This window comes from Solea solea, chromosome 8, assembly GCF_958295425.1.
Source record: "Solea solea chromosome 8, fSolSol10.1, whole genome shotgun sequence".
In the NCBI taxonomy this organism is placed as follows: domain Eukaryota; kingdom Metazoa; phylum Chordata; class Actinopteri; order Pleuronectiformes; family Soleidae; genus Solea; species Solea solea.
In genome coordinates this window covers 10,469,156-10,496,041 of record NC_081141.1, presented here as the reverse complement: position 1 = coordinate 10,496,041, position 26,886 = coordinate 10,469,156, and the positions used below count along the sequence as shown (strand labels likewise).

General features: G+C 41.3%; 1 protein-coding gene across 4 annotated transcripts; it reads left to right on the top strand.

Moving 5' to 3' along the window:
- Window positions 1–264: 264 nt before the first annotated feature.
- Window positions 265–25,839, top strand: LOC131463980 (atos homolog protein B). Of its 4 annotated transcripts, none has more exons than XM_058636190.1 (11): window positions 265–600; window positions 12,026–12,212; window positions 16,920–17,054; window positions 17,285–17,498; window positions 17,650–19,007; window positions 20,585–20,643; window positions 21,723–21,822; window positions 22,694–22,852; window positions 23,994–24,062; window positions 24,195–24,400; window positions 24,536–25,839. In XM_058636190.1, the coding sequence occupies exons 5-11, from the start codon at window positions 17,820–17,822 to the stop codon at window positions 24,687–24,689; spliced, it is 1,935 nt and encodes a 644-aa protein (XP_058492173.1). In that variant the 5' UTR covers window positions 265–600; window positions 12,026–12,212; window positions 16,920–17,054; window positions 17,285–17,498; window positions 17,650–17,819; the 3' UTR covers window positions 24,690–25,839. The 4 variants fall into 4 exon arrangements, with proteins under 4 accessions (XP_058492173.1, XP_058492174.1, XP_058492172.1 ...); XM_058636189.1 differs by lacking the exon at window positions 265–600 and adding an exon at window positions 14,031–14,255 and having other exon boundaries at window positions 11,597–12,212; XM_058636191.1 differs by lacking the exon at window positions 12,026–12,212.
- The last annotated feature ends 1,047 nt before the right edge of the window (window positions 25,840–26,886 follow it).

Genomic DNA, 26,886 nt, shown 5'->3' with positions numbered 1-26,886 from the left:
CACAGTCTACTCTGACGGTGAAGACTGGGAGGGTTGAAAAAGCACGTGTACTGGGCGTTACCTGGACTAATCAGTGGTCCAATCACGGAGCGGAATTCTTTGAATAAATTTCCATGTTGTTGACGCGGCCTAATCCCGGAGCGTCGATTGGCTGAGCAGAAGAGAAAGGACCAATCAGCTAAATGACAGGCGCCCAGCTGGCCACGAATCCCCGCCTCTTTTTATACGAACATGCCAAACCCCGGAAACGCTGTCGCTTAAAGGGCCAGAAGAGGAAATTTCAGGCAGACTGAAACGACGAAAACAGCTGCGAGCACAGAAAAAAAAAGAAAAAAGAAAAATACAGGCACAGAAAGGAAGGGACGTAGACAACCAGGCAGCGAACTATGTGGCAAGACGAGGCTGAAACTCTCCCATGATTTTACACCGACAGCAATCTCGAACAACGGCGTTTTTAGCGTCAAAGTCGGCTACCAGAACGTTAGCTACCTGGACTCTGACAACGCAGCAGCGAGAGATAACAAAAAAGAGGCCAAACACCAGGGCGCATTGGCTCACACATCGTGTCTACCTTCCTGACTTCACCCTGTTTTATTTAAGGTGAGTGCATTATTTTAATCACCAGATTAAGCTATAGCTACCTCGTAATCTCCTGAATATTTAAAGGGGAACCTGTGTGTGGAGGAAGCACAACGGTTCCTGTTTATTCACGTTAATGCACATTTATGGGTTAATGGTGCAATGGTTAAACACTCAGGTCGTCACAGTTGTCATTTTCTTTGCTGATGTGAGCAAGAATGAGTGGAATCCAGTTCAAAGCCAGCTGATGATGACCTGCCAGGATCCCTGCAGGGTGGAGGGGGCGTTCCCCTGCTTTGTCTCCCTGTCCTCACTCTTTCCTTTATCAGTGAGTGTTGGTGTTGAAGGTGTCGAAGATGGGCAGGGACAGAGTAGAAACACGGATATACCACAGGTTTGTGCCTCTCATCAAAATGCATAAGTAAACATTTAATTTAGTCATAACTGTGATGTTGCATGCACATGCATGTGGTATATATAATATGTATCAGGGCTGTGCAAGGAGGAGATCAATGAACACTCTGTAATCTGTAATTCACATTTTTAGTCTGTTTAATCACCGTAGAACAAAAGCAAAATGCAGTAAGTAAAATGCAGTAAAAAAAAATCACAATTTTTGTTCACAACCCATGTTTATTCATAATGAAATTGTGATACTTTCTTTCACCCACTGTTTTAATATTAATTATTACCCACTATTATTTAATATAAATCAATAGGATTCTTGCAGATGTGATAAAAGTGGTCACGCTGGACATCTAAAATACTGAGTTTAGTATTTATCTATTTTTTTTTGGTTTGTTTAGTGTTTGTTCTGTAAGGGGTGGGTATCACTGTTTTGTCATCAAGGGCAAAACATATGTATTTCAGACATTTCACACAAGAGTTGATGAACCATGCAACACTCACAGATCTAGTGCAAGTATGACCCTAGCTCATTTTCTTTACTTCCAACATTGATTGTTTCATTCCACACAGTGTAATTGTTTCAGTAATACATAGTATTTGCACTTCTATGTGTGTTAGTGCAGTTATGTAGTTCTGTGAGTGGGATGATGGTGATCTAGCTTACAGGAGAGAGGATAAGAGGATAGCACTGGATGTATTGTTCCTCTGGATTGCACTTGGGAGTTGCATTGCATCATGCATTGAAGGGAGCACTAATGCTAGCACTAAAATCCCCTTGTTTCAGTGAATGCAGTATTTGAAAGATACTGTATAATATGTCAGTAATTACTTTTTTTTTTTACTGTGCTCAGCTGCAATGTACCCCCTCCCATTGTCCTGAAAAGCAGGGCATGGTAGCATTGATGTACGCATTAGGCACACATGTGCAGTCTCTCTCTCTCTCTCTCTCTCTCTCTCTCTCTCTCTCACACTCTCTCTCTCTCTCTCTCTATCTACATCACCCATACAGCACACGTGTGTGTATACCAATCCACCAGCTGTTTGTCACATGCATGGAAATAGAAGATTGCTACACACACACATGCATTGCTGCTGCAAATCTGTCTTTTTGTCTCCCTTGGGGTGGGTGTGTGTGTGTGTGTGTGTGTGTGTGTCTGTGTGTGTCTGTCTGTGTGTGTGTACGTGTGTCCACACACACACCACCTCTCTGTGAGAAACCAGTGGGCTTTGTCCTCAGCTGAGTGTGACATCATGCAGAGCTTCGCTCCAACCAGCCCTTATGGTGAGGTGCAGGTTGTTAAGCAGTCTTGGGCTTGTCCTTCACACAATCATGATGTGGCTTAACTTATTTACTGCTAAAACACTCTCATATAAAGGTAATGGAACAAAGGGTGGATGAGAAAATCTCAGTCACATAAGTGTGGGGCAGTTCTTCTTTTGAAATGTACAATTGCAGGGGAAATATGTAGTGTTCTTCCCCATTTAACTACATCAGGCAAGTTAAATCAAGCAAGAGTGCTGTCATGAGCAGCCATGTGTTTTCTCATGGTGATATATGGAGCCACTGGTGCCTTGTTAGGGACATTACTGGTAATACTATGAGATCTCTGTCTCTTCTCCTGATACTGTCTGGATAGATTAGGCCTGGATTTACTGTGTTACAGCCTCTGCTGAATATTGACCTGCAGTTCAACTGTAGTATAACATTTTATTCATATGTAGCTTAGCCGATTAAGTGTCATGACATTAGGGACCCATGTTGAAGGACATCACTCATGTGCCCTCAAACTATGGTCATTTAACCAAATAGATTTTACCCTCTGTAAATGTCATGGTTTAATGCAGAGCAGTTATTGCTGTTCTCTTCTTGTTTAACATGTTCACTGTACCTGGGATGGGGGTGGCTATTAACCACTCTGAGTTGATGAAGGCTTGTTGTCAGTCTTACATGTGTCTGCAGGATTTGATGTCACAGATTACAGATGATTATGTAGGCTACATCCAGTACTCAACAATGCGCTGGGCCTGTATTGATGTGTAGTGTCTGCTGGTGTGTAGATGTGTGTCTGTGTGTCTGTGCGTGCGTATGTGGCAAATGACCTCTCTTAAATAAAGAAATATTCACCCATCAAGGGTTTAAGTGACGGTTAAGAAAAGATATAGTTGCACAGAGTTCTGAATGTAACTGTGGATACATCGCCTCAACCCATTACCAGAAACCACGACTGACGCATAACTGACAGGAACAATGCCTCTCTCTGCCTACCTGACAGTCTGTGATTTTCCACAGCTCAGAGAGGCGTACAACTTTGAAGCAGAGGCAATAGTCAGAGATGAGCAAGCAAGACTTCCATGAGCGACAGAGCTTTGACAAGAGGGCCAGTGGGAGGGTATGGGGTAAATTAGTCATATTTTGTCAAAGGGTAGCCTGATATTGCTAGCTTTGCCACACTTACCAACCTTATCTGTTTTAATTTAATATTACAGGAATCACTTTTTTTTGCTCTGTGTCGGATAGGTGTGTGCATACTTTTCTTAATAAAGGCTTATTGCTGAGCTTCTTAAACAGCACTTGGGCACCTTTCCCCTGGAACCCTCTCTCTGTTGCCCGTGGTCATACACACAGTTGAACACATAAACCCAGACTTCAAGTAAACCTGGCTTCAAGCTTACTGAGTTCACTTAAACCAGTCAGTCCTATTACAGGCCAGCACTGACTGGATGTGGTTTTAACCTGCAAAGGGCAGGGAAAGCTAAGGTAAGATAAGGATAAGGATAATGGAAATATTTATTGGATAAAAAGTACTATTTTAGGTATCTAGGTCCTTTCTTTGTGGAGTTTGCATGTTATCCTTGTGTGCACGTATAGGATCTCTCTGCGTTCTCAGGCGTCCTCCCTATGTCCAAATGCATACAATTTGGTGATGAGGTTAATTGACCATAGGTAGGTGTGAGTGTGAGTGAATGGTTGTTTGTCTCTGGTGTTGACCCACATGTGGAGGATAAAGCGGTAAAAAATGAATAAATGATGAAATGTCTCAGGGCCTTTTGTTTCCATTTATCAAATTGTTCTCTAAAATCCAGCAGCCTCATAACAAACAGGTTAAAACTCAAATGTAGCTTGTGAGACATACATTGATATTACTTCCACACAACCCCTAGTATCAATGAGTCAATGCTGGAAGGCAGATATATCTCTGTACATTATATAGGTCAACATGGAGCTTATCAAGCTAAGGCCGGTTCACTCTCTGCCCCTCTCCCTCTGTCCATTATTTTCCAATATACTGACATTTGTCTCACTCCTCTCATCTGACTGTATGACAAGATTGGGCCATTGCATGTGTTATTTGTCACATAAATGTGACACCCACTCTTGGAAATTAATTTATAATATCATTGTACATACTGGATTTCTATGTTTTGATTACAAATAATATCCATTATTACTTTCAGGTCATCTAAAATTAACACAGTCGCTCAGTATGTTTCCATGCACAGTTAAGTCGAGCTAAAAACTGCACACTGTTTAATTAGACTACTACAGTATGTGTCGTGAAACGCTCCCTTTCATCGGTGGTCACCCTCTGTGGTCAAATCTCTCAGTGAAAAGTCTCAACATCTTCTCATCATTGGCATGAAATTTGGTATTGACTGTTGATTATTTGCCTAAATGAATTTCCCATAGTGGCTGATATTTGTGACTTTCTGTGACACTATTATTAAATAAAATGCCATGAAATTTATTACAGATGCACAGAGAGAGATGCTTGTTTAAAAAAAATTAATTCACACACCTGTTGTAACATGTGGTGTCAGTCTTAGGTTTATACAGAGAACAGCAACACTCACAACACACTTGTAATTATTAACAAGGTATGTGTATGTGTGTTTGTGTTGGACTGATCTCAGGATCAAGTGAACCTCTTGGCGAAGAAAGTGCTGATTTTTTTCCCCCCCTTAGCCTTTCATCAGCTAGTCTGAGTGAGGCAGCACCATGCTGTGTGAGTTCCCCAAACATGAAAAGGGGAAAAGGTATTGATTTTTACCTGAAGGAAGATACAGAAGAAATTCTCAAAGACGGGAGGAGATAAGGAAGCACATAAGGCAAAGCTGTGTCTCAATTCGAAAAATGCCGACAGAGGAAGTAATTTACGCCGTTAGAAAAGTGGGGGCTTTCATCTACAACACAGATCATTGAGGTTCAGCCTCAAGATCAGAAATAGTCTTTGGAGGATCTCCTTATGGCATGTATCTCCATGTGGTAAAGATAATTACCGGCATGTAATGCAACAACTTAACATAAAGGCTTCAAGGCCATTTGTGTCTGTTAAATCCTGGGAAATCCACTAAACTGTTTGTTTTTTTTATCTACCAAATAACTAATTGATTCAGTGAGAAAATACAGATCACTGACAATAGTGAAAGCAGTCATTAGTTGCAGCCCTATTGGAATCACAGTCAGAGATTTTTAGGGTGAAGAAGTGAGGACTGGGAGGGAACTCAGTGGAGAGGTGAGGAGAGAGCGAGAGCACGTTTTATTTCCTGTCCTCCCTCCATGAATAGGCAACATATTTCTCTGGAACATTCCATCCTCTGAGCTGGCTGGGCCTGTCACCAAGACTCCGGGTGCCACACTCCTCCCATCTCTGCATTTCTTCCCATTGCACTCTTGTCTCTCTCTTTTCTCCTATCAGGCACAACTTGATTTCAGCCTGGTTGACAGATAATTGTAGACAAAGAATATTACTTCTGTGAATTGGAGAACTGAATATTTCATGAAAAAAAGTAGCTATAGTGAGGGACAGTAGGTACATATACAAATATTAAGAGATATTGGATTCAGCAGGAAATTGGACACTCTAAATTGGCCGTAGGTGTGAGAGTGAATGGTTGAATGGTTGTTTGTCTCTATATGTGTCCCTGTGATGGACTGGCGATCTGTCCAGGGTGTACCCCGCCTATCGCCCTATGTAGCTGAGATTGGCACAGCGCCCCCCGCGACCCTCATGTGGAGGATAAAGCAGTAGATGGATGGATGAATAGATTCTACAAGATTGCACAAAACTTTATATCTCTGTGAATCTTAGATTGATGCATATTACTGCACTGCTGCAAATTTGATTAAGAAATATATTTCAAAATGTAGGCTGGCAAGTCGTGGCAAGACTGCCAGGATCTACCTTTCCTCTAATGTCAGCTGGAGTATGCTCCAGGTCTCCCTATCTGTGTTTCAAACCAGGCTATCCTTCGCAGCTGAATATGTCCCAGAAGACTTAGTGTGTCAGCACAAAGGTTTTTTAAACCTTTATTTACAAACCTGTGTTTGTCCTGCTACTTCATGTTGAAAACAATCTGCTGTGAATAACTAATAATTATACAGTTGACTGCATTGGTTAAATAGTTGAATTTCATGTATGATGTTGTAGAAATAGTGTTTTATTTTTGTACACATCCTGTCAGAATGTGATCAGAAATCTGTATGGGGATACGTTATATTTGTATTTCATAAATGATTTTACTTCTCCATGTTGAGAGATACATCACACACTGTGTTGATGCATCACTATTTCCTCTAGTATTAAATCAAACATTTAAAAAATAACTGGAGAGTCCATCAAAACTAATATATAATCACAAAACTAATAAAAGTGGTGCAACACAAAACTAGAACTGCCTGAAAAATGCAATTAATTACTGGTGGGGAGACCATTGTTTGAGGCCATCTACCTAAAAGTAGAGAAACCATCCCTTAGCAGGGAACGACATCTGGACACTGCATACCAATGATGCAGTGTCATTTCTTCCTTATCACAGGACATTTAATCATCAATCACTCTTGGCCCCTTGTGACATAAGTGACTCTAAAGGACTATACTTTCCACAGTCTGTATCTGTTAAGAGTTGCGTACATGTTCCGGTCACATGCACATGCCCACATCTCCATTCATGCTAAAATGAGGGTCCATGGCAGTCTGGTGTTCCAAGCATGTATACCTGTACTAGTACAATATACACAGCAGTATGTATAAGACAACAGAACAACATCTTGGAGGATCCTGTGCCATGACAAAAAATAAAATCTGTGTGTTCAGGAATATCATTATAAATATCATATATTTGCTTTATGCCAAATATGAACCTCTCCCAAAAGTATACCTTCATAATGATAGTATTGTTTTTTTTTTAGGTCCAGTATTTCAGGCTTGTTTGCTTGAATAAAAAACCCAGCGACGCAACACAAACACAAAGTTTTCCACTGGGCAGTGAAGTTATTATGATTATACACAAACAGGCCTCTGTCTCTTTTTAGCATCAAATTCTTATCAACTGGCAGCTGGTTGAACATTCTCTTACAGCAACAGTTTATCTCCTCAGATTGTTATAATGCTGTTGATATGTAAATATGTAGAAACCACTCGGGTTAAAGAGGTATATGCATCTTTGTTACTTATTGGCCTGAAGAAGAAACTCTGGCCTGAAGAAGAAACTCTGGTTATTACCATGCAGTGACAATAAAAACTATGGCTGACTAAAAACAGAACATGAAGCAAAAAAAGCTTGTATAGTGAGACGTGAGAAACCGGTTTGAAATCCACAGTTTACACTTAATTCCTGTCAGTACATGGTGGAGCAGTGACATCTTAAAGGCAGGAAATTGATTTACCACATAACTTGTGAACACAATTTATTTTATTTGTTGTAATCCTCTTCATGCCATGATATCATCTATAAAAGTTGATGTTGTTTGACAAAAGAAAGAAAAGAAAAATTTGACAGTTGCTGATTGTGCCCAATACGAGGAAGTTGGTATGTTTGCATGGCCCCGAATTGAAATACTATTGAGAACCTGATAATATGTATTTATTTATCTGTATAAACCACTGGATGAGTTGTCCCCCATGCCTCTCACGGGGGTCGCGGTGACTATTACTGTGCTGTCTACACTTCTCAGATCACACCATACACATTTTCTCTCTCTGATAGTCGCTCTCTCTCATTTCTCCCTGGAGTGTTTCTCACTCACTGTTGTTCATGTAGGATGTTTTGGCCGATTAAAGGCGACATAGAATGCTTGTATCACACATATATGTTAGTTATGGAGGTCTACTTACATATATTAACTTTTTTTCATGATTAAAAACCTCCTAATCGCTGCAAACGAGCTGATCAAAATATATCCTCACTGACGCTCTCGTCAGCCGCGCTGTTTCAGACCAAAACCACACCCCCAGAACGTGGACTGTGTTGTGATTGGCCAGCCAACGAGAGCTTTCCTACTGTCCTGTGATTGGCTAGGTACCTGGAAGTGACGTAATAGATAGGCCAGCTCTCAGATACATAGCTCCCCCTCTGGCACGGTGGATGCTCTGCATCTCAGCAGCTACAACGAGAGTAGTTCTTCTTCTTCTGCGGTTTAATGTACGCAACCGGATGTGCCCCGGACTAGTGCCCGCACCGGGAGGTGCTACGGTGGTGAGAGGAGTGGTGAGGATTTTTGATGACGACATCAAACTACGGAAGTGACGATCCGCTTCGCAGAGCCCAGGAAAACAATACAACACTATTTTCTCAGCAGTGGCTGAACTGTTTGTTCTGAAACTTTAGGGTTTCATAAACGAGGTAATGACGCAGATACACACACACACAAACGCAGCGTTAATTGGAGCTTCCGGTCTATGTGGCCTTTAAGGGTTAAACCAGCAGTCAGGTTTTGAGGGGCAGGAAGAACTCTGATTCAGGACTTCAAAATGAGCAGCATTTAACATTTCGATGTACAGCCTCCCGGAATTTATTAGAAGAAGGAGAAAAAGGGGAATTAGTGAGTTGTGTGTGTCTCCTCCAAGTGATGCAGCTTTGATGATTGGGACACTCCTACTTTCTTTTCTACACCCTTCCTCCTCCCTCTCCATTTGTTGTCTCCTTCCACACCAGGAGGATGAATGAATTAGACCTTGTTTTTTGATGATTGCCAAACCCGTTTTTTAAAAAACTGTGACCAAATGATTTTCCCATGGATCTTTCTGAACCAGTGGAGTCAAACAAAGTTCTTCAGTTTGTCAAGGCTGGGATCACCAGAAAAAAGAAAAACAAACACAATACCACAGCTGCTGTCCCTTTGAGAGGCCCTGAAAGATATAGGTGTGTATAACTTACCACTACATGTGACACGTAATTGGAAATCCAGTGCTGTCACTGTCACATCCAAACAAACACTCTCCTGCATCAGGTTTGCATTAGTGCTTGTGTATGATGGAATGTGTGTGTGTGTGTGTGTGTGTGTGTGTGTGTGTGTCTGTTCAATGCCTCTTTCTCCTCAGCTGCACTTTTGGCACCCGTGAATGGAGGAGGGTCTTAATAGCACAAACACACCCCTTTTTCCTCCCAAATATGGAGGCAGCACAGGCTCTTAAAGGTACAGAAGGGATTGAGCGTATGTTTGAGTGTGCTTTAACTCAAGACCCTGAACACACAGTGCTGCTTGTGATTAGAAAGTCCCCATAATTACATGCATTCCACAACAAGCTTTTCAGCAAAAAGCAGGGACTAAGCCCGTCTGACGACAGAAATGTGACCTGATATCAGGTCTTCCTTCTCTGCGAGTTTGCCATTCTCTGTTCTCTGTCTGTACTTCTGTCTTCTGCGTCCCCACCCCTTCTCCTCTGTCCCCACATCTCTAAATTTGGAGGCATGTATCTGAGGACGTGTCTTGTTTTTCAAACCTCCCCTCAGCTCCCGTTCACTGTTCAGTTCACACACTAATGAAAACAAATGTGACATCATCCCACACAGGTCTACAAGGACATGAAGTGATCACTCATTCACTCAGTTAATAGAAGATTAGTGTTCAATAAGGTTGCTAGTTGAATATTAATAATTTCCGTACATTTTCATTTAAAAACTGTTCTCGGTATTTCTGTGACAGACAGTGGGGCACACAACTATCAATAGGTTTGTGTCACATGTCTCAGGTCAACACTGGTTTCTTAAAAAGGATAGACCATAACCAAGTAGGTGTGCCTGTGACATTAAGGCCTGAAGTTGTGCGTTAAACATCTCATCTTGACTAATTCAAGTGTATTTTGTTTGCAGTACTAACACCTACATTGTGTGTGTATGAGGTGAGACATCAGGCACAAGTGTGTCATGCACTCGTGCGTACAGTGGAGCACTTTGACCACAGGACTGTGTTCAAAATTGTTCTTGTCTAGTCAACACAGTGTTCCTTCTTAGTTCACAGATGGCAAGATACACACACACAGAGGGCTGCTCCTGGTAGTCAGCTGATTACGTTTTTCACATGCACCTCATTCTCTATCTGCTCTCCAGCATCGAATAAGCTCTCTGTGGCCGCACTGTATTAGTATGTGACAGTAAGGAACAGGGGCGCTGCATCGATATTTGTCTGTTATTTCTCGCTGGCATTAAAGAGGTAGATTACAATTTGGTGTGTGGATGGATGAGGTAGCCATACTTATGGCCCTTTTCCACTTTGGTCTCGCCTGGCAACCTAAACCGGCAGGTCACGGTTTAGGTTGCATTTCCACTACAAAAAAAGTACCTACTCAACACGGGTGGAGTCATAACAGCACGGCTGCATGAAACTGAGGTGACTTCACGCAACACACACATACGAGTGACTAGTGACTTGTAAAGAAGTTATTTTCAGTGTAACTGAATCACTAGAATCAGTTCATTACAAATATTTGTTCAGTACCTTCTCCATGACACAGTCACTGGACTGAAATACGCCAATAGTCAGTGCTGACTGCACTATGCGCACCAGTGCCATGGACCAGCCTGAGACACTATAGTTTCAATGAAAACTGGGCTGCTAGTAAAAGGAAAACCATATTTTATCCACTAAACAAAAGGCTCATCAAATAAAATCTATGCTGCTTAAGTCTATGATATTTTAAGACTATATATGCTGTGTTATCTAACCATTAAGTGGCTTTTTCTGACAGGAAACTGAAGCTTAAAGAAGAAAATAATGACTCTCAGGAGTTGATCCACTGTTGCCTCCATGGTGGTTACTTGTGTCCCCACTGACAGTTATGTTTTTACTAAGAGCAAACCTCCATGACTCAGACTGGTTCTCAGTACAGGGTAAGCATACTGACTAGGTGTCAGATGTCAGTACCTCATACAACCACACTTCAAAAAGCTGAACTATACTTTTAACTGCTTTTATTGTGTGGTGTTCTTAACACACACACACACACACACTCAATTTCTCATGAGACTGGCACATAATAGAGATCACACAGTTTAACAGTGTATACACAACACTTGTTTAGACACACACTGAACATGCACACACGCACACTTAAGAAAAGGTGTTGTTCAGTCCAGTTATTTCCTTCTTCAGAACAGGCAGAGCAAGTAGGTGGGACTTCAACTACACATGCCTCCTCCCTCTGCTGTTTGACCAATGAAAAACTCAGCCACTGGAGCTGACCCCCCTTTTTCTCTAACCAATCAGCTGGCATGAACAACCCCCCCCACCCCACCCCCATTTGTTTCTTTCCCCTGAGTGCCTTCACTGCTGAGCAAAGCAAAGCACACCTTGCTCAATCAGCTGAGGGAAAATGCACAAAAATAAAATACTCACACAGAAGAGAGAGAGAGAGAGAGAGTGGGTGGGAGGTTTCAGTGAGAACGGATTGAAAGGAAGGCTCTGGGTGTAGATAGAGAGTGAGGGAGAGAGAAAAGGGGAATGCTAGCATGTGCAGTGTCTTTTGTATTCAGGATATTTTGGAGGGGCACGAATGAGAGAACAGAAGAGGACGGGAGGGGGGGAATCAAGAGAAAAGGAGAACGAGGGAAAGACCAAGACGGGCTGGGGGTGAGAGTTTCTGTGGAGGGGGGTTGATTTGTGTATGTGTGTGACTGAGGGTGGAGAGAAGTAGACAGGAAGAAAACAAGATTTAGAGAGAGCGAGAGAAGCAGCTAGTGCATGCTGTCCTGACAAAACAAGCAGATGGAGGTAGAGCAACTTGACATTTCTCTGTCTTTCACAACACCACCTATTCAGGAGGAAGGAAGCAAAGAGAGACAGAACGCAAGAGAGTCGAGGGAAAGAGAGAAGGCAGCCTGATCCAGTGGAAACAGACAAAACAGAGGAGAGAAAGAGAATGCAGCACAGTCACCCATCCTGCCATCAGACAAAATAAAAAGGAAGGAAGTGGAGACACAGAGATACACTCCATCTCTCAAACGGGGTGAGTTTCACAAGTTCTTCTGCTGTCAAGTCAAGTTTGCTTATGTTGCTGTAATGTAGTCATCTGGGCTTGGGTGACTCAGTGTCTCCTAAAATGGCTTCATATGAAGGGAAGGGAAGGCAGGCAGACTGTGTTCAGAGGGAGGGAGACAGAAAGGGACCCCATGTCAAACAGCATTCTCAGCAAGTATGTCAGTGAGCGAGCTTAGTCTGCCATGATTGCCCAGCCTGAGTGATGTTTGTGTGTGTGTGTGTGTGTGTGTGTGTGTGGTGTCTGTGCCTCGCTCAAAAGTTTATCAGTTTCAATCAACTTAAGCTCCCTCCTTGCTTCACTCGCTGTCTCTTGTTGTGTCGCTTCCTGCCTCCTGTTTTGTCTGACACTCACTCACAGACACAGTCAGCTGTCATTTGAGCCCCATGAGCACAGTCAGTGACATCAGATTTCCAAACCCTGCAGATGGCTCCTGTAATCTAATCAACAGGTGATTGTCTGCAGTGGCACTTGCAACGTTGTGTGTTTGGGAATCTGTATAGAGTAAGGGTGTGAGTGTTCATCGGCCCTGCTAACACAGGCCTGGGGCTGGGTGGGGCTCTGCCCAAATCTGATGTGACAATGAAGTTATTTGGGCAGCTGTTAACACCACGCTGATGCTTTCACTCCGATGTTACATGCTGAAATCCGAGTCATACATTTGCATCTCTGCAATTACAATGTAGCCACAAGAGCTGTTACTTTTTCCAAAAGTCAAGTTTTAATGAATGCTACATGCTTTACCCCTTAAGATATTTGGATGAATCAGGGTAAAATATACAAATAAAAACTTTGCATACATTTTGTGTAATTATAACATAAAAAAAAAAAAAAAAAAATGTCAGGTGTGCAATAAATTGCAGTATGTTACAAATATGCTGTAGTAACTGGCCCTGTTACATTGACATTTTACAAGTGGAAATAAGTGGAAATATAAATTACAACATTTGCATCATGTTTTGAACTGTTTTTATCCCTATTATAGAATTTTGGATAAAAAAATGACAGCCCAAGTAGCAACATACCCCATGCCCTGCCTTATGTCTGTTAAAACGATAGATAGATAGATAGATAGATAGATAGATAGATAGATAGATAGATAGATAGATAGATAGATAGATAGATAGATAGGTAGGTAGGTAGGTAGGTAGGTAGGTAGGTAGGTAGGTAGATAGGTAGGTTAAAAAAAGGTTGTGTGTTGCTTTGAAGGTGCTTAATGTGAAGGATGCTGATTGATGATTATATCGTTTGCAATATGAAATGGAAACAAATATCAAAATAAGCTAAGCAAATACAGACTGCAGAAAAGAAACTTTTTAGACAACAGTAAACACAGCAGCTGTTCTCCCACAAGCTATTTTTCAGAGGTGGAGCTGAGCAATAGCTGAAGCTCATGCAAATAAAATGTGAATCATGCAGTTGCTCCATCTGCTTCACTTCTGAAAAGGATTGTAAATAAACACAAGAGTAAACACAAAAGTTCTCTATTGTTCCATTATGAGAATTTAACTCTAACTCCTGGGTTTGTGTTGTGCAAGTGTCATCTGGGTGTTGAAGGTGTGCAGGCCAAAGGTCAGGGTATTTTCTGAGGATGCTGTAGTTGCTTGCATTGTGTGAACTCTTGGCCTTGTCACCTCCCTACATTTTACTGAGAGCGGTGTTTCTAGGTCAGAGCTGTCAGTATAGCTTCAAAAGGAAAGTTTGTTTTTACTTATGTTTGGTGGGTTTATTCCACATTTCCATTAAAGTTGACTAAGTTCAGACATGTACTTTTTGCCTGTTTTGCAGATGTTTCGCTCACGTGCTAGTTCTCATGTCGCCACTCTAACAACAGCTGATGTACCTCAGGCACATGATGTCTCTGTGTTAGCCTTGTACCACTTACTCGTATAACACTGCCTCTCTCATGATGATGAAACGACATGTCTCTGCTCCTCCTGATGGTGCTGTGTGTCACCTGACCCAAGACCATTAGCCTTTGACTTCATGACTGCAGTCTTCCTTGACATGAAGGTGTGTATCGCATTGACACACAATAGTGCCCTGTGCAGGCAAATAGACACAACCAGCAGATAACTATCCTCCTTTTGAACCAAGTGCTTTAGCTCCATTGCAGGTTACTGCTGTCTTTTGACTTCATTTCACTCAAACCTCAGAATTTTAGATTTGGTTTTAAGTAGCCATTAATAGTCACTAATGTTTTCAACAGAATAATCCATTTATTTTTATTCCACTTTCCATGAAATCAATAAACAGAATTCTCCATTCACTGTCCCTTCTATTTGTCCTATTTGTTTTGCATTTGGAAAATAAGTTTTTTTTGAGTGTCACATGTTTTCACTCACTTTCAATTCCTTTCATTTATAAATCTGATGCTAAAATGTGCAACACATGAACATTTATTTAATGAGTTGTCTGTGTGCTTTTCTTGCCAGAGAGATATACATTGTATGTTTTTCATTTATAGCCCCAGTGATAAGTCAAGAAGAAATAGGGATGACACAAGAAACTCATATGAAATCATATGAGTGCTATGTCTCTGACATCATCGTTTGCAGTTCTTGATCTTATCCTATTTATTTTGTTGGTTTATTCTGGTTGGCAGTGTGGTTTGAAGTGTGTTAGCTGTCATTTGATTGAAGTTGACCATTTGGGACTTAATATTTATTAACAACTGTATTCAGTTTTTGGGTGTGAATATTTCATTCAGGACAGTCAAGGGGTTTCAATCGATCATTTTGACTCTTGTGTTTCCCCACCCTCTCTCTGTCTTTGTATAAGTTTTATCTTTTCAGGTTTTTCTCATTCATAGTTACTATTATGTCACCATTTCCTTTCTGGCAATGTCTTATTCTGAACGCCTTTGTGCTGGTTCATTACCTAGTGATGCTGAAGTGATTGGACCTCCTCCCTTGTCAATGGCGTGTAACTTCCTCATGCGTCATGTCAGTAATGAAGTTAATAACAATTTTTATGGTAATGCTTTTTTAAGTCATTTTATATTTTTGTTTCATTTTACCATATTAAAGTTGCTTGTGAGTATTTTGTTTTTTATTAAGTCTCGGGTTTCCAATCTGAGCTGACACATATGCCAAGCAACCTGACACCTTTCTTGAGGTGAAGCCAGAGTGTCTTTCTACCTCTGCTGGCTACTAGATGGAGCCCCCAAAATAAGGTCAGAAATCAAGTGGGGTTTCCTTAAAGAGCCATTGGGTGTTCAGACAGAGCTCTGATACAGGCAATAACTATAAATACTCACTGCTGTGCTGACTCTCTCATTACCCCCACCCCCATTCCGTGTGTCCTCCCCTGGGCACTCTCACAGGAAACTCCACCTGTCCTTAGAGGGACAAAACAAGAGGAGGTGATTGATTGTATTTGTTGATTATTCTTGCAAAGGCAAATCATGTAACCTATCCAGTAAATTTGACTTGGAAATTAAATGAAATTACATTCAACAGATATTCTTGTTTGACTGGGGGAGTTCTTGTTGATAGTCTGCCATCCTGAGGAGTATCACCCCCTCACTGTGGCCATTACACATTAGAGTCTATTTTCTTTCTTTGTGTGTTTTCACCTCTGTCTGTCAGTTGGTTTGTTTTTTATTAGCTGGATTACAGAAGAAATACTTGACTGAGTTTAATGCATCTCCCTAGAAGGCCCCGTTAAATCCTGGTGCAGATCAGGACAATGTGTCTAATCCAGATTTTTCTTTACAAGGATTGATCTAACTTTCTATGCTCCATGAGTGGCTCCTTTTATTTCACTGTGAAAATAAAACCAAATAATAATAATCCTTTGCATTTTAACAGGGTTCTGCGCACCTTGCGCTCAAACCCTAATGATTTGACTGGTTGAGTACTTAATTGATAAGGGATTTTATTATTATTTAGGAATGCTGATTTAGCATTTCAACTATTGCTTTCCTGTTTATTATTAATTTATTATCAGTGCTTGCTTGGTGATGGAATATTTGCTTTACATTGCCAACAAGCATCTATTATTATTCTCTATTTTTGTCCTTCTTCTTATTAGTGCCTGTTTGGCAAAGAAATGCAAGGGAGAACTCTAGAGCGTAGTGTTCTACCTTGCTCTACATTGGTAAACAAGCATCTGTTATTCTCCAAGTTTATTGTTCTCATTATTAATATTCATCTTGGAGCCTCACAGTGCTGTCAGACTTCAACATAGTCGCTTCAGTAGAGGTTGTCACATTGACTTCAAATTTGGTCAGTGAAGTATAAAGATCTTTGTGATCAACTCCCCTTTTATTAGGCACATGACAATGATACTGATAACTTTATTAGGAACACTACACTGACACCGATCACTTCCAAATTCCAATTCCAACATTTAGATAGAGACACAGCAAGAGGACTCGGCTTTAATTCCCAACTGCATTTTATGGCGAAATGCACATGTTCTAGTTGGATTTAATTTTGTTTTGTGCCATTCTATTTCTTGCGGGCTTTGCACACACTGTGTTTTTGTCTGCCTTATAGACTGGAATGACGATGCAATTCTATTTCTCCTTGGTTCTAATTATTTGAAATGTATAGATCAGTCATTGTATGTGCCATTATCTTGTTTGTGTGTTTCTCAGTGGAATAATTCTCAGTTGGCAATGAATGAATGACAGGCAACTGACTTTTCTTTCTTCCTTTTCTGTCTGTTCAGGGATTGTGGGTGGAATTACTGCGTCCTAATGCCATAGCCATGCTACACCCCATGCTGAGGTGACCAAGGCGAGTTTGTCTGGCTGTCAGCCAATCACAGAGGGAGGGAGCCCCAGTAGTATTACATCCCATTCTGGTAAGGAAACTTTTCCTCCGTAACTACTGACACTCTCCACCCTTCTGGTTAGCTTCAGCCCTCCAGCTGATAATTTCATCCAAATTATTTAGATGTTAATAAAAAAATGTCTTTCAAAACATTTTGAATCAATTCAATCCAAGTCCTTTAGTTCGCTTCCACTGGAGCTTCATTCATAAACATCCTGCTGTAACTTTTCTTTAAACCAGTAATCTATTATTTCTCCTCAGGTCATATTTCCTGTGCCTACGTTCTTCACTCCTACTTCCTCTGAGGTCCTTAGTGTTTCCTGGTTACCTATCCTGGGATGTTGGCGTTGTTCTGTGACCTTTGCCGTGGAGATAGATGGGTTCCTTTAGTAGACATTTTTAGACAAAATTTCCAGATGTTGCTCCAGATGCAGCTTGTCCACACAGGCAGAATTAGACAAGGACTGGCACAGAGGTGAGACGCCGATCACCAAATATATTATTCACTTACACAGGAGACATCATGGGCTTATGCCTTGCTTCAGTTTCACTATGTCTGTTTTAAAGATGTTTTGTGTAGGGAAGTAGGCAATTATCTGATTCCCCCTCTGTGTTTGTCCTCTCAGGTGCTGTGCAGCTCAGCTTCCAATTTCACTCTGTTTGATGACATTACAGCAGGAACTATAGTACTTCCTGCTTCTGTGAAACCTCTTGCTTTGCCTTCTGGCACTTGTGAGGACTGACTTGACCTGTTGCACAAAACTTAGTCAAGACATTTAACCCCAATAAAGCAACCATGCGGCACATCCACGTAGAATTAGCCCACAAAAAGGCTCCCTTAGAGCTTCCAGCCCATGAAGGGGACCTGCCTCCACCAACAGCCCCAGCACAGGGCCTAGACCATGGGGTCAGACCAGGGGCACCAAGACACTTTGGCCAGGAGGAGCTTAGGCTCCAAAAGGTCTACCAGCTCTCTATTTTCTCCCAGTTGGGGGGATTTTCTACCTCCACACAATCCAACACTGAGACCCAGCAGAGACCTGTTCGCTTAGGAGTGAAAAGGGGGCTGGAGGAGCCTCAGTTGACTCATAAGCGTCCTCAGTTGGGAGACCTCTCAGAGAGGGAGGCCCTGGAGGGAGGAGTGCTGTGTGGGCCAGCCCCAGCTCAAGGTGTTGGGATGGGATTGGTCACAGGCCTTGGTGGGCCCAGTTCTGTATACTCTTGTACACAGACAGAGCACAGAGACTCTGAAGTGGGGCTGTCACCCAGGTCTCCACCACTCTCCCCAAGCCACACCCCCTCCCGTCGTGCAAGTCAGCACAATCACGACAAGCCCATTCCTGATGTGTTTGCCCCACTCTCACCTAAATCACCCCCAATGTATGACCCACATGGGCATCTTTGTGACCAGGGCCACACCGTCGGAAGCTCAGTCAGGACTGAGTCTAGTAATGGCGGCCGCACACCCACCTACTCTTTAAGTAACCCTGGAAATGAGAGCTGCAATAATGGCTCATCAGGAGGTCAGCCCAGCCCCCACTTATATGAAATGTCCACATATGAGACTCCCAACCCTGCCAGTCCCACTAGCCCTCCAGGCCCATTTTCCCCCCCACATCATATAGAGCTGCAGGAACCAGGTGAGGCCACCGAATGGGAAGTTGGACTTGAATCCTCCCCTCCTGAGCGAAGTGCCACCCAGGCTGTCTCGTCCTCGTCTAATGGTCTGGCTTCCTGGGAGAAGACGCCCAGCAGTAATGGTCATCGTCTATCATCTGGAGGCCATTGGCCTGCCAAAAAGAGGCTGCTGTCCCCAAGTGACACAGCGGAGTCGTGTTCAGAGGATGAGGGGCCTTCCACGTCCAAGAGAAGCAGACTATCCCTGCTGCCTCCAGGACTGGGCCCTGCCTCATGTCGCAGCACTGATGCCAAAGCTGCCCCTTACTGGAACCACCTGCTGCCATCTGCATGGGACCGGCCTAAAGTTAGTAAACTGACATGCACTCACATACACACACACACAGACAGCATACCTCAGTCTTGGAACTTTTTGTTGCGTAATCTAATTTACAAAAGCTATTTCGGGCAAATACTATACATGCTAAGTTCCTAATATTTGTGATACAATTATGAAGGGAAGAGTTTTCATTTTAAATGACTCTTTAAATGAAAATGGTTTAAATCATTGTTTTCTGCTTTAAAAACAACACACATGTACATTTTCATACCAATACTATACTTTTAGATCTAAAGACATTCAGGACCTGTCTGCAGAGGTTTCTAAAATGATGCACCAATTGAAATTCTGGACTGATACTGGTGTTCAAAAACAACAATTTGTCCAATAACTGAAACAGGTGTTTGGGGTTTTTTCGTTGCTCCTTAATGGCAGGTACACAAAGAACTTTTCGTTATAAAAAGTAACCTGACATTTAAAAATGTCTTTAAGCCCTCACACCATCACACTGTTTTTATAATCACAAATGTCATCTAACATTTGAAGAAACAACTTTTTAAACTACTTTCAGTTACAAAAAAATGAAGAGCCTTTTAGTCTCTGACATAACCACTTAAATATGTATGTATTTAAGAGGTTACATGTATGTAGTTCTTCTAATTAGTCCACATGCAGCCTTGTTACTGAACCTTAATAGAAACAGCTGTTCATCTCTCTACTCTACTTACTTACTTACTTATTTTATTATTTTTACTTACTCAGATGATGGTCTATCAGGTGAATACCAGCCTATAGGCCTGCTGATGTTCAGCTTATAAACTGATGTATCCCTATTCAGTATGCAATGGTTAGCCTTGACATGCCAAGAGAACAAGTAAAAGCAAAAGAATGAAGTGATGGCGGCTCATTATCACACCACAATGGAACAGGCTGGGTAGCTCCAGAAAAAAGCTCATTGAGGGAAGCTCAGTTGTTCCCCCCACATGAGTGTAGTGTGTCTCTCACACAACCACACACACACACACACAGAGAGACACACACATGTATGTCCGGCTTAAAAATTGGTTCTGAATGTGAAATGGCCATTTTTGAACACTGGGGGACCAGAAGGAGCTATGAGTGTGTGGATTTGTGGGGGTGGGGGTGTGCTAACAAAAAGGTTCACTCTACTTAGCTTTCATACAGTCAGTTGTAACAATAGGGGTTCCGTGTTGTGACAGGGAAGTACAGAGAGACAAAGCTGGGAGATACAGAGAACAGTGGAGGGAAGACTTGATCAGGAGAGCCAGAGGGTTACCAAAAAGAAAGCTAACTATGAGGCAAAGGTTTGCTGTTAGCAAGTGGCCAACAGTTAGTTCATGGTTGCATAGTGATGAATCATCAGACAGGTGCATGACCTTTACTGTGATCAGCAGCGTGGAAATGGGGAATGTTTGTTTGCATGACACAACATCCAGAAGTCAGTGCCCAGTAAGTAAGAGAACACCGGAAATACTCACTGACTAGAAATACACAGGAACTTTTTCAGTTCACTTTTTTTTTGTGCATAATTATGTGAGAAATCAGAATATTTAATGATTTTTTTATTTGTCCTCTTTTTATAGACTGCTACTGACTGCACAAGATCAGGGAGACGACTAAAAAGTGGACTGCGGTTGAAAAGGTGAGTCATCCATTATGTGTTCAGTCATGTTCAATGTCATCTTTAAAGCTGTAAAACACCGTAGGTAAATTTCGTCTTAAAGTGACACAATGTAGCATTTCAACATTTAAGTAATGTCTCCAAGAATGTTTTGATGATACATGAACTAACAACAGGGTGAAAGGCACAGCTGTGAAAGCCTGAGCAGATCTGCATCGCCCACATTGGCACTGTGGAACTTCTATTTTTGGGTCCGTGCCACAAAAATAACTACAACATTCTACTTTACGGCATAGTTATTGAATCCTGTGGTTCAAACAGTGTGCACACAATGAGTAACAGATTATATAAGCCTTTTCTCGGGGTAGTTTTTGTTTTCAAATTTCAATGTAATCATAATTGTATAAAATACTATAACATAGGCCACTGTACCTGATCTGAAGACATGGTTATCTGTACATTATAAGTCCTGCTTCAGAGTTCACTGGTACTATTGGCTTGTTGACAAATGTGCATGTTTACCAACTGTGTGGGGAACACAGTACATCATCTCACTTTAAATAGCTCTTTATTTGGACAGCTCTTACTGATTGTTTGGTCAGTGAGATGGGTCTTCTATAGTCTCAGGGGTCTGACAGTAAAGTCTGAGAGAAACCTTTCCGGTATCCCAACAATTCTGTCCAATCAGGAGCCAGCACTCCAGAGAGAGGTGGTCCTATCTGCATGTAAGCTATAAGCCGTTTCTCTGAATAAAGGCCAAACTGAGGTGACGTAGGGAGGAGGGAGGGAAATGCTAACAAAAAGTTAGCCAAAGGACAACACTGCTGACGGTAGTTTTAAAATCACAAGCCCATACACATGCACACGTGTAGGGGTGTGATGGGTTTAATTGTCAGTCAGATTAACTGCAACAAAGTAAACACAGGGAACGTAGGTGGGAGTTAGAGTTGGCGGAAGGTAATTCTAAATTAAAGGGTTTTGTGCCTGGACTTGAAAACACACACTCACACAGGCCTGTGACATGTTGGTTAAGACAAAATTAGTGTAATCTCAACCACTAACCACTGCTCTGTTATGTGTGTTATTGTGGTTATATACAGTCGGCAGCTGCGCAGCGGCAGACAGACAGACACCAGCCGCTCAGCACGTTCCAGCTGGCCCTCATCTTCCATCAGCAGGGCGCTACTTGGCAACTTTGAGGTACAAACCTAACTATTTTAATGGCTTTCCGATGGTAATGTCGGTGTTGGTGTCATATCAACATTCTATGCACATTTTAAACAATGTAAAGATTTTGTAGGTGGAGCCGCGTGGAGCCGGTCTCACTTCTGCTTTGGTGACATATTGAATTCACTTCAATATTCAGTCAAGACAGGAATGTTACTTTTTTTTAAAACAAATATCAAGCAAATTATGATGAAATAATAGTAGCTGAATATAAAAAAAGATATAACGAAGGATCTCTGCAGTTTGAGAACAAAATTAAAAAAATGGTGTTCCAAACATTTTATTTATGTAAAATACTTAAATATGAAAGAAAGATTGAGCTGTGAACATTGGATAATTTTATTTTAAAATGTTGCATAATATTGTAAGGCAATTGGTGCAATTCTTTTTACCATACCTTGTGAATTGCAATGTCTAAAAACTGATGTCACTCTCCTCTTCTTTGTGTAGCTTTTAGTCTAATGGCTGCAGTGCCTCACCAACAATTATAAAGACTTGAGTAATTGCAGAAAATAAGTTTCCAAAATGAACAAAATGACTCTAAAATATTTAAGTCATATTGTTTTACCTCTCCAGTTCAAATATCGTAATTTATTGACATTTAAAATGAAGTGAAATAGGTAACATTGTGCTAATATTAGATGCCAGGTATCTTTCTGTAGACTCACAATGTTGTTGATGCATACTTTTATAACTTTGGTATAATAACAATGATAATGAACACATAATGAAACCCGACACCACAGCGCAGCGGCAAGTCTGTCATTACCTGACTGTGTAGGTCTGAAAGGCTCCTTCCATTCACTTGCATCATATATGTTCTTCTTTGTGTTGTTGATTGCAGGAGTCTATACTTAAGGGACGATTCACCCCATCAGGCCAGATTGAAGGCTTCACGGCAGAGATCGGGGCCAGTGGGTCATATTGCCCGGAGCACGTCACCCTGCCTGTGCAGGTTACATACTACGACATCTCAGAGCACAGCGCTCCCTCACCCTTTCTGGTCAGTCCATGTGTGTGTGTGTGTTGGATGATGTAGTATATGGTGCAAGCTTAGGCTCAGGCACAAACAATAAACCAACCAGAAAAAGACAACACTGTTTATTGCCCATATAACAGAAATATTGAAACACACATTGACACTTAAACCTGTAAAAGGAGATTTTTGTTTTTCTGAAAACGTTATTTCAAAACACGTACATGTTTCCCATTATTTTCTGGATGTGCTCCAATAAAGTTATACTGTATGGCCATTAAAACTTTGATAAAAACAACAAATCGACTGGTGGCCTAAGACATTTGCACAATACTGTATTTACATAATCCAACAACTGTGGCTTACGTTGAGTTTTTGTAGCATTCACCATTAATGGCTTCAGTAGCTTGTGTGTCATAAATAGTAAACCTCACTTCTAAACAGGCCAATCAGTTATCAGTTTCTACTTATAATAATAATAATTTTATTTATTTATTTATTTCGGTCATGACATTTAGATCACTCATCACACAGAAGTGCAGTTCACACAATATACATAACCGAAAGGGAAAGCGGGAGAAGCAAAGCTTATCTAGTCCCGCCCCCATTATCATCATACATTTCATTTCATCATTTTTTTTTGTTTTATGACATTTTGACAAAGAAAACATGTTTTAGCATTCGGTAGCACTCAAAGATACAGTCTAGCTCTAGACAGTCAACTCAGACTCCATGTGTGCCTGTACATGTGTCCATGATATTCCGTCGCGCGTGACATTCTCGACTTGTTGCCTGGCATATTCAACTTCCCAAAAGTCACAAAATAATCCAATCAATAGAGGTCAATGCATAATTGTTTCCCTTTAGTCATCCATCTCATCTGTAGGATTCACCTATAATAATAGTAATAATAGATTTTATTTGTATTGCACTTTACATTCGAACAGCAAATCTCAAAGTGCTGAATCACTTATTTTACTGTATAATAGCATAACCTTGTGAGCAGAGAGTTATGGCTCCTGATTATGATTGTGTTGTGGGATACTTGTAACAGCTTCTGACACCAGCACTCACTTGAATCTTGAGAATTAAGTAAATTAATTTCATCATTGCTATGCGGCACAATGTTTTTTTTCCAATGCTATGTCTCTGTCTCTCTTTCTCATAGGGGGTCATTTCCCTTGAGCAGCTTGGAAAGAAAGGATACAGTGTACCCAAAGCAGGGACCATTCAAGTGGTAAGTCAGATGTAAAAGTTAAAGTGGAATTTAAGATGTTAATATAACAGTCAGTCAGAAAATAATAAATAACCTTTTAAGGACACTGCTAGATGTCTTATGTGTGCCACTGTGCTTTCATCTGTCTCCCAGACCTTATTCAATCCCAACAAAACTGTGGTGAAGATGTTCCTCGTGACCTATAACTTTGTCGACATGCCTGTCAATCATATGACCTTCCTGCGCCACCGAATCTTCCTGGTGCCTGTGGAGGAGGGAGTTGAGGAGAACGGCGAGGTGCCTCCAGGGGGCGTAGCTCCAGACAGGAAGAAGATTCTCTGCTACCTAATGCATCTCAGGTACCGTTTTATTTGTTTACTTTGTAAATGCAAATTTGTAGATGTGCGATTACTATTATTTTTCCACACTTACCTGCCATAGTCTTAATTAAGAGTATTTTGCTAACACTTTGCCTCTGGTTCTGCCCTCCTTAGATTCCAGAGCTCTAAATCTGGGAAGATCTACTTGCACAACAATATCCGGCTGCTATTCTCCCGCAAATCCATCGAAGTGGACTCGGGGATCCCTTACGAGCTGAAATCTTTCACCGAGGTGCCAAGAAACCCTAAATACTCCCCCCGTATGTGACCCCAGCTTGACCCTTCAAACTTCACAGCCCCTCCTGTGCTTCCTGAAGAAGACGGAGGGAAACAGACAGACTGCTAGAGCGATGGACACAAAAACTGGATAAGACTGGATGAGACATCATCGCAACACACATATGCGCACATTTCACCTTGTGGTTGTTACTGTAAAAGTCCCCCTTTTATACATTGATTCTTCAACTTGGTATCTTCCATTGATGGAAAATGAAAAAAAAAAAAAAATAGGAATATTTAAAAGCAGGACTTTTTCAAACACACCACATCTGAACAAAGAAGTGTGCGCCCACACACACACACACACACAAATGCACCAAATCACGCACAGCACATACGTCACAACCGAAGAACTTGTGGTGGTGTATCTATGCGTTCAGTGTTAACATGCATGCCTTGTGACTATAACACCTGAGTTTCCTCTAGTGCCGTATCACACTGTCCTTCACTCTGCCTGCAGCACCAGCCGCCTCATTGGACCAACTTTTTCCCACGACAGGAGAGACACAAACAGTAAGCACATTGCTGATTGTGGGGTGAATAAGATGATGACTCCCTACCAACCCACCTACACACACACCACCATCTCTTAGCAGCAGAGAGATGAGCAGGGTGAGGGCCAATTTAAAAAAACAAACAAAAACAAAACAAAAACATCTTGAGTAAAAAAGAAAAAAACACACCAACATGATTTGATCAAACTCAGGAAAGCTGTCGCGGAATAATTTTCTCCTTTTACCATTTCACCCGCCACAATGCAGACCACTGTGAAGCAGGAGGGTCATGGTACCTCATGAAAAAACATTTTATGTAGCCAGACTGAGGGACACTGTGCTGTTTCTTTTATTTTTTTTAGGATTTCCTTTTGTTTTTATTTTGTTCTTTTTTTGTTTCTGACGTCGGAGCAGAAGATGAGAAAAGAAAAGACGAGCTGTAGTATTTTTAATTTATGTTTTCGCAAATGTCTTAAGCAATATACTGCACAAAGTAGAGTGTGTTTTTCAGCCAGACGAGCTTTCTCTGGAGAGGTGGAGGCAGAGACCTGAGAGTGATGGAGGAGAAGGGAGGGGGGGTAATTTAATATGGGGAAAAAAGTCTATGTATATTTAAAAGGAATAAACTCTCGTGACTATTGGGCAGCACCAGTGTTTGTTGTTCTTGATTGACATATATGTACCACTACATTGCTGATACTGCACCAGGTTTCCATTGATCCTTTTTGAGTGGATTCGTCATCAGTACATTTTCACTGAATTCAGTGTCAGTGACTGCATTTACATAGACAGCAATATCCTGATATTAATCTGATTAAGGGCATAACCTGCACAAGATGCAAGAATGTAGTGGAGAGGTGAATCATAATCCAACTATGCTCTCCAACCCACAGGAATAATCAGAATATGTTAATGTTTTAAGGAGAATAAGGCTTATAATCAATTCATGGATGTCTGTGTAAATGTCATCAACGTCATAATAAACTGTTACATTTCAATGTCATGGCAGGTCTTACACAGCCACAGTGATTCCAGATACAGTTTAACACCAGTTATCACCAGGCGAAGATCAGTTTTTCTCTTATTCATTTTTCAGCCTGCATTTCAGTTGTTTCTGTTTGTCAGGGGAAGGTCACTTTTGTACTGCTTTGATTCCAAAATGTGATCCCAAGAAAAACTGAAACGTTCCTGCTCAACTACTACTAGTGATGGTGATGATGGTGATGAAAAGTAGAGTAAACTGAACTACTGTGAAATTTGGTTGTGTGCCCCTTCGGAACAGTAAAAAAATGCCAAGTCAAATACAGTATATACCTGTTCTTACCAAATTGAAGACATAAGGTTGGACCCTGGATTCTGTTAACACACACACACACACACACACACACACACACAAAGACTAAACGAGGCAGCGGACTAATGGTCACAAACTGATCCTGGTTCTGTTTGCAGATTATTTAAAAATGGCCACATGAGGAAGCTTTAAGGTTCAGTTTATTTCCTGCTAAAACCTCAGTGACTGAGAGCAGACCATCTTCAGACAGTGCTTGTTTGTTCTGTTGCAAATATTAATGTCAGACTGGGAAGGGGAAACCAGGCAAAGTAAATATCCCCCTTCTAAAAATACTGAGGAACATCTATGTCTGTGTGTGTGTGATATATATATATATATATATATATATATATAAATAT

Excerpts from the sequence above, each read along its gene's own strand:
- LOC131463980 (XM_058636191.1), top strand. The coding sequence starts at position 17,820 with ATGCGGCACATCCACGTAGAATTAGCCCACAAAAAGGCTCCCTTAGAG. Across the intron at positions 19,008-20,584 it reads CTGCATGGGACCGGCCTAAA|ACTGCTACTGACTGCACAAG; the intron begins GTTAGTAAACTG and ends CTCTTTTTATAG. Across the intron at positions 22,853-23,993 it reads GCGCTCCCTCACCCTTTCTG|GGGGTCATTTCCCTTGAGCA; the intron begins GTCAGTCCATGT and ends TCTTTCTCATAG.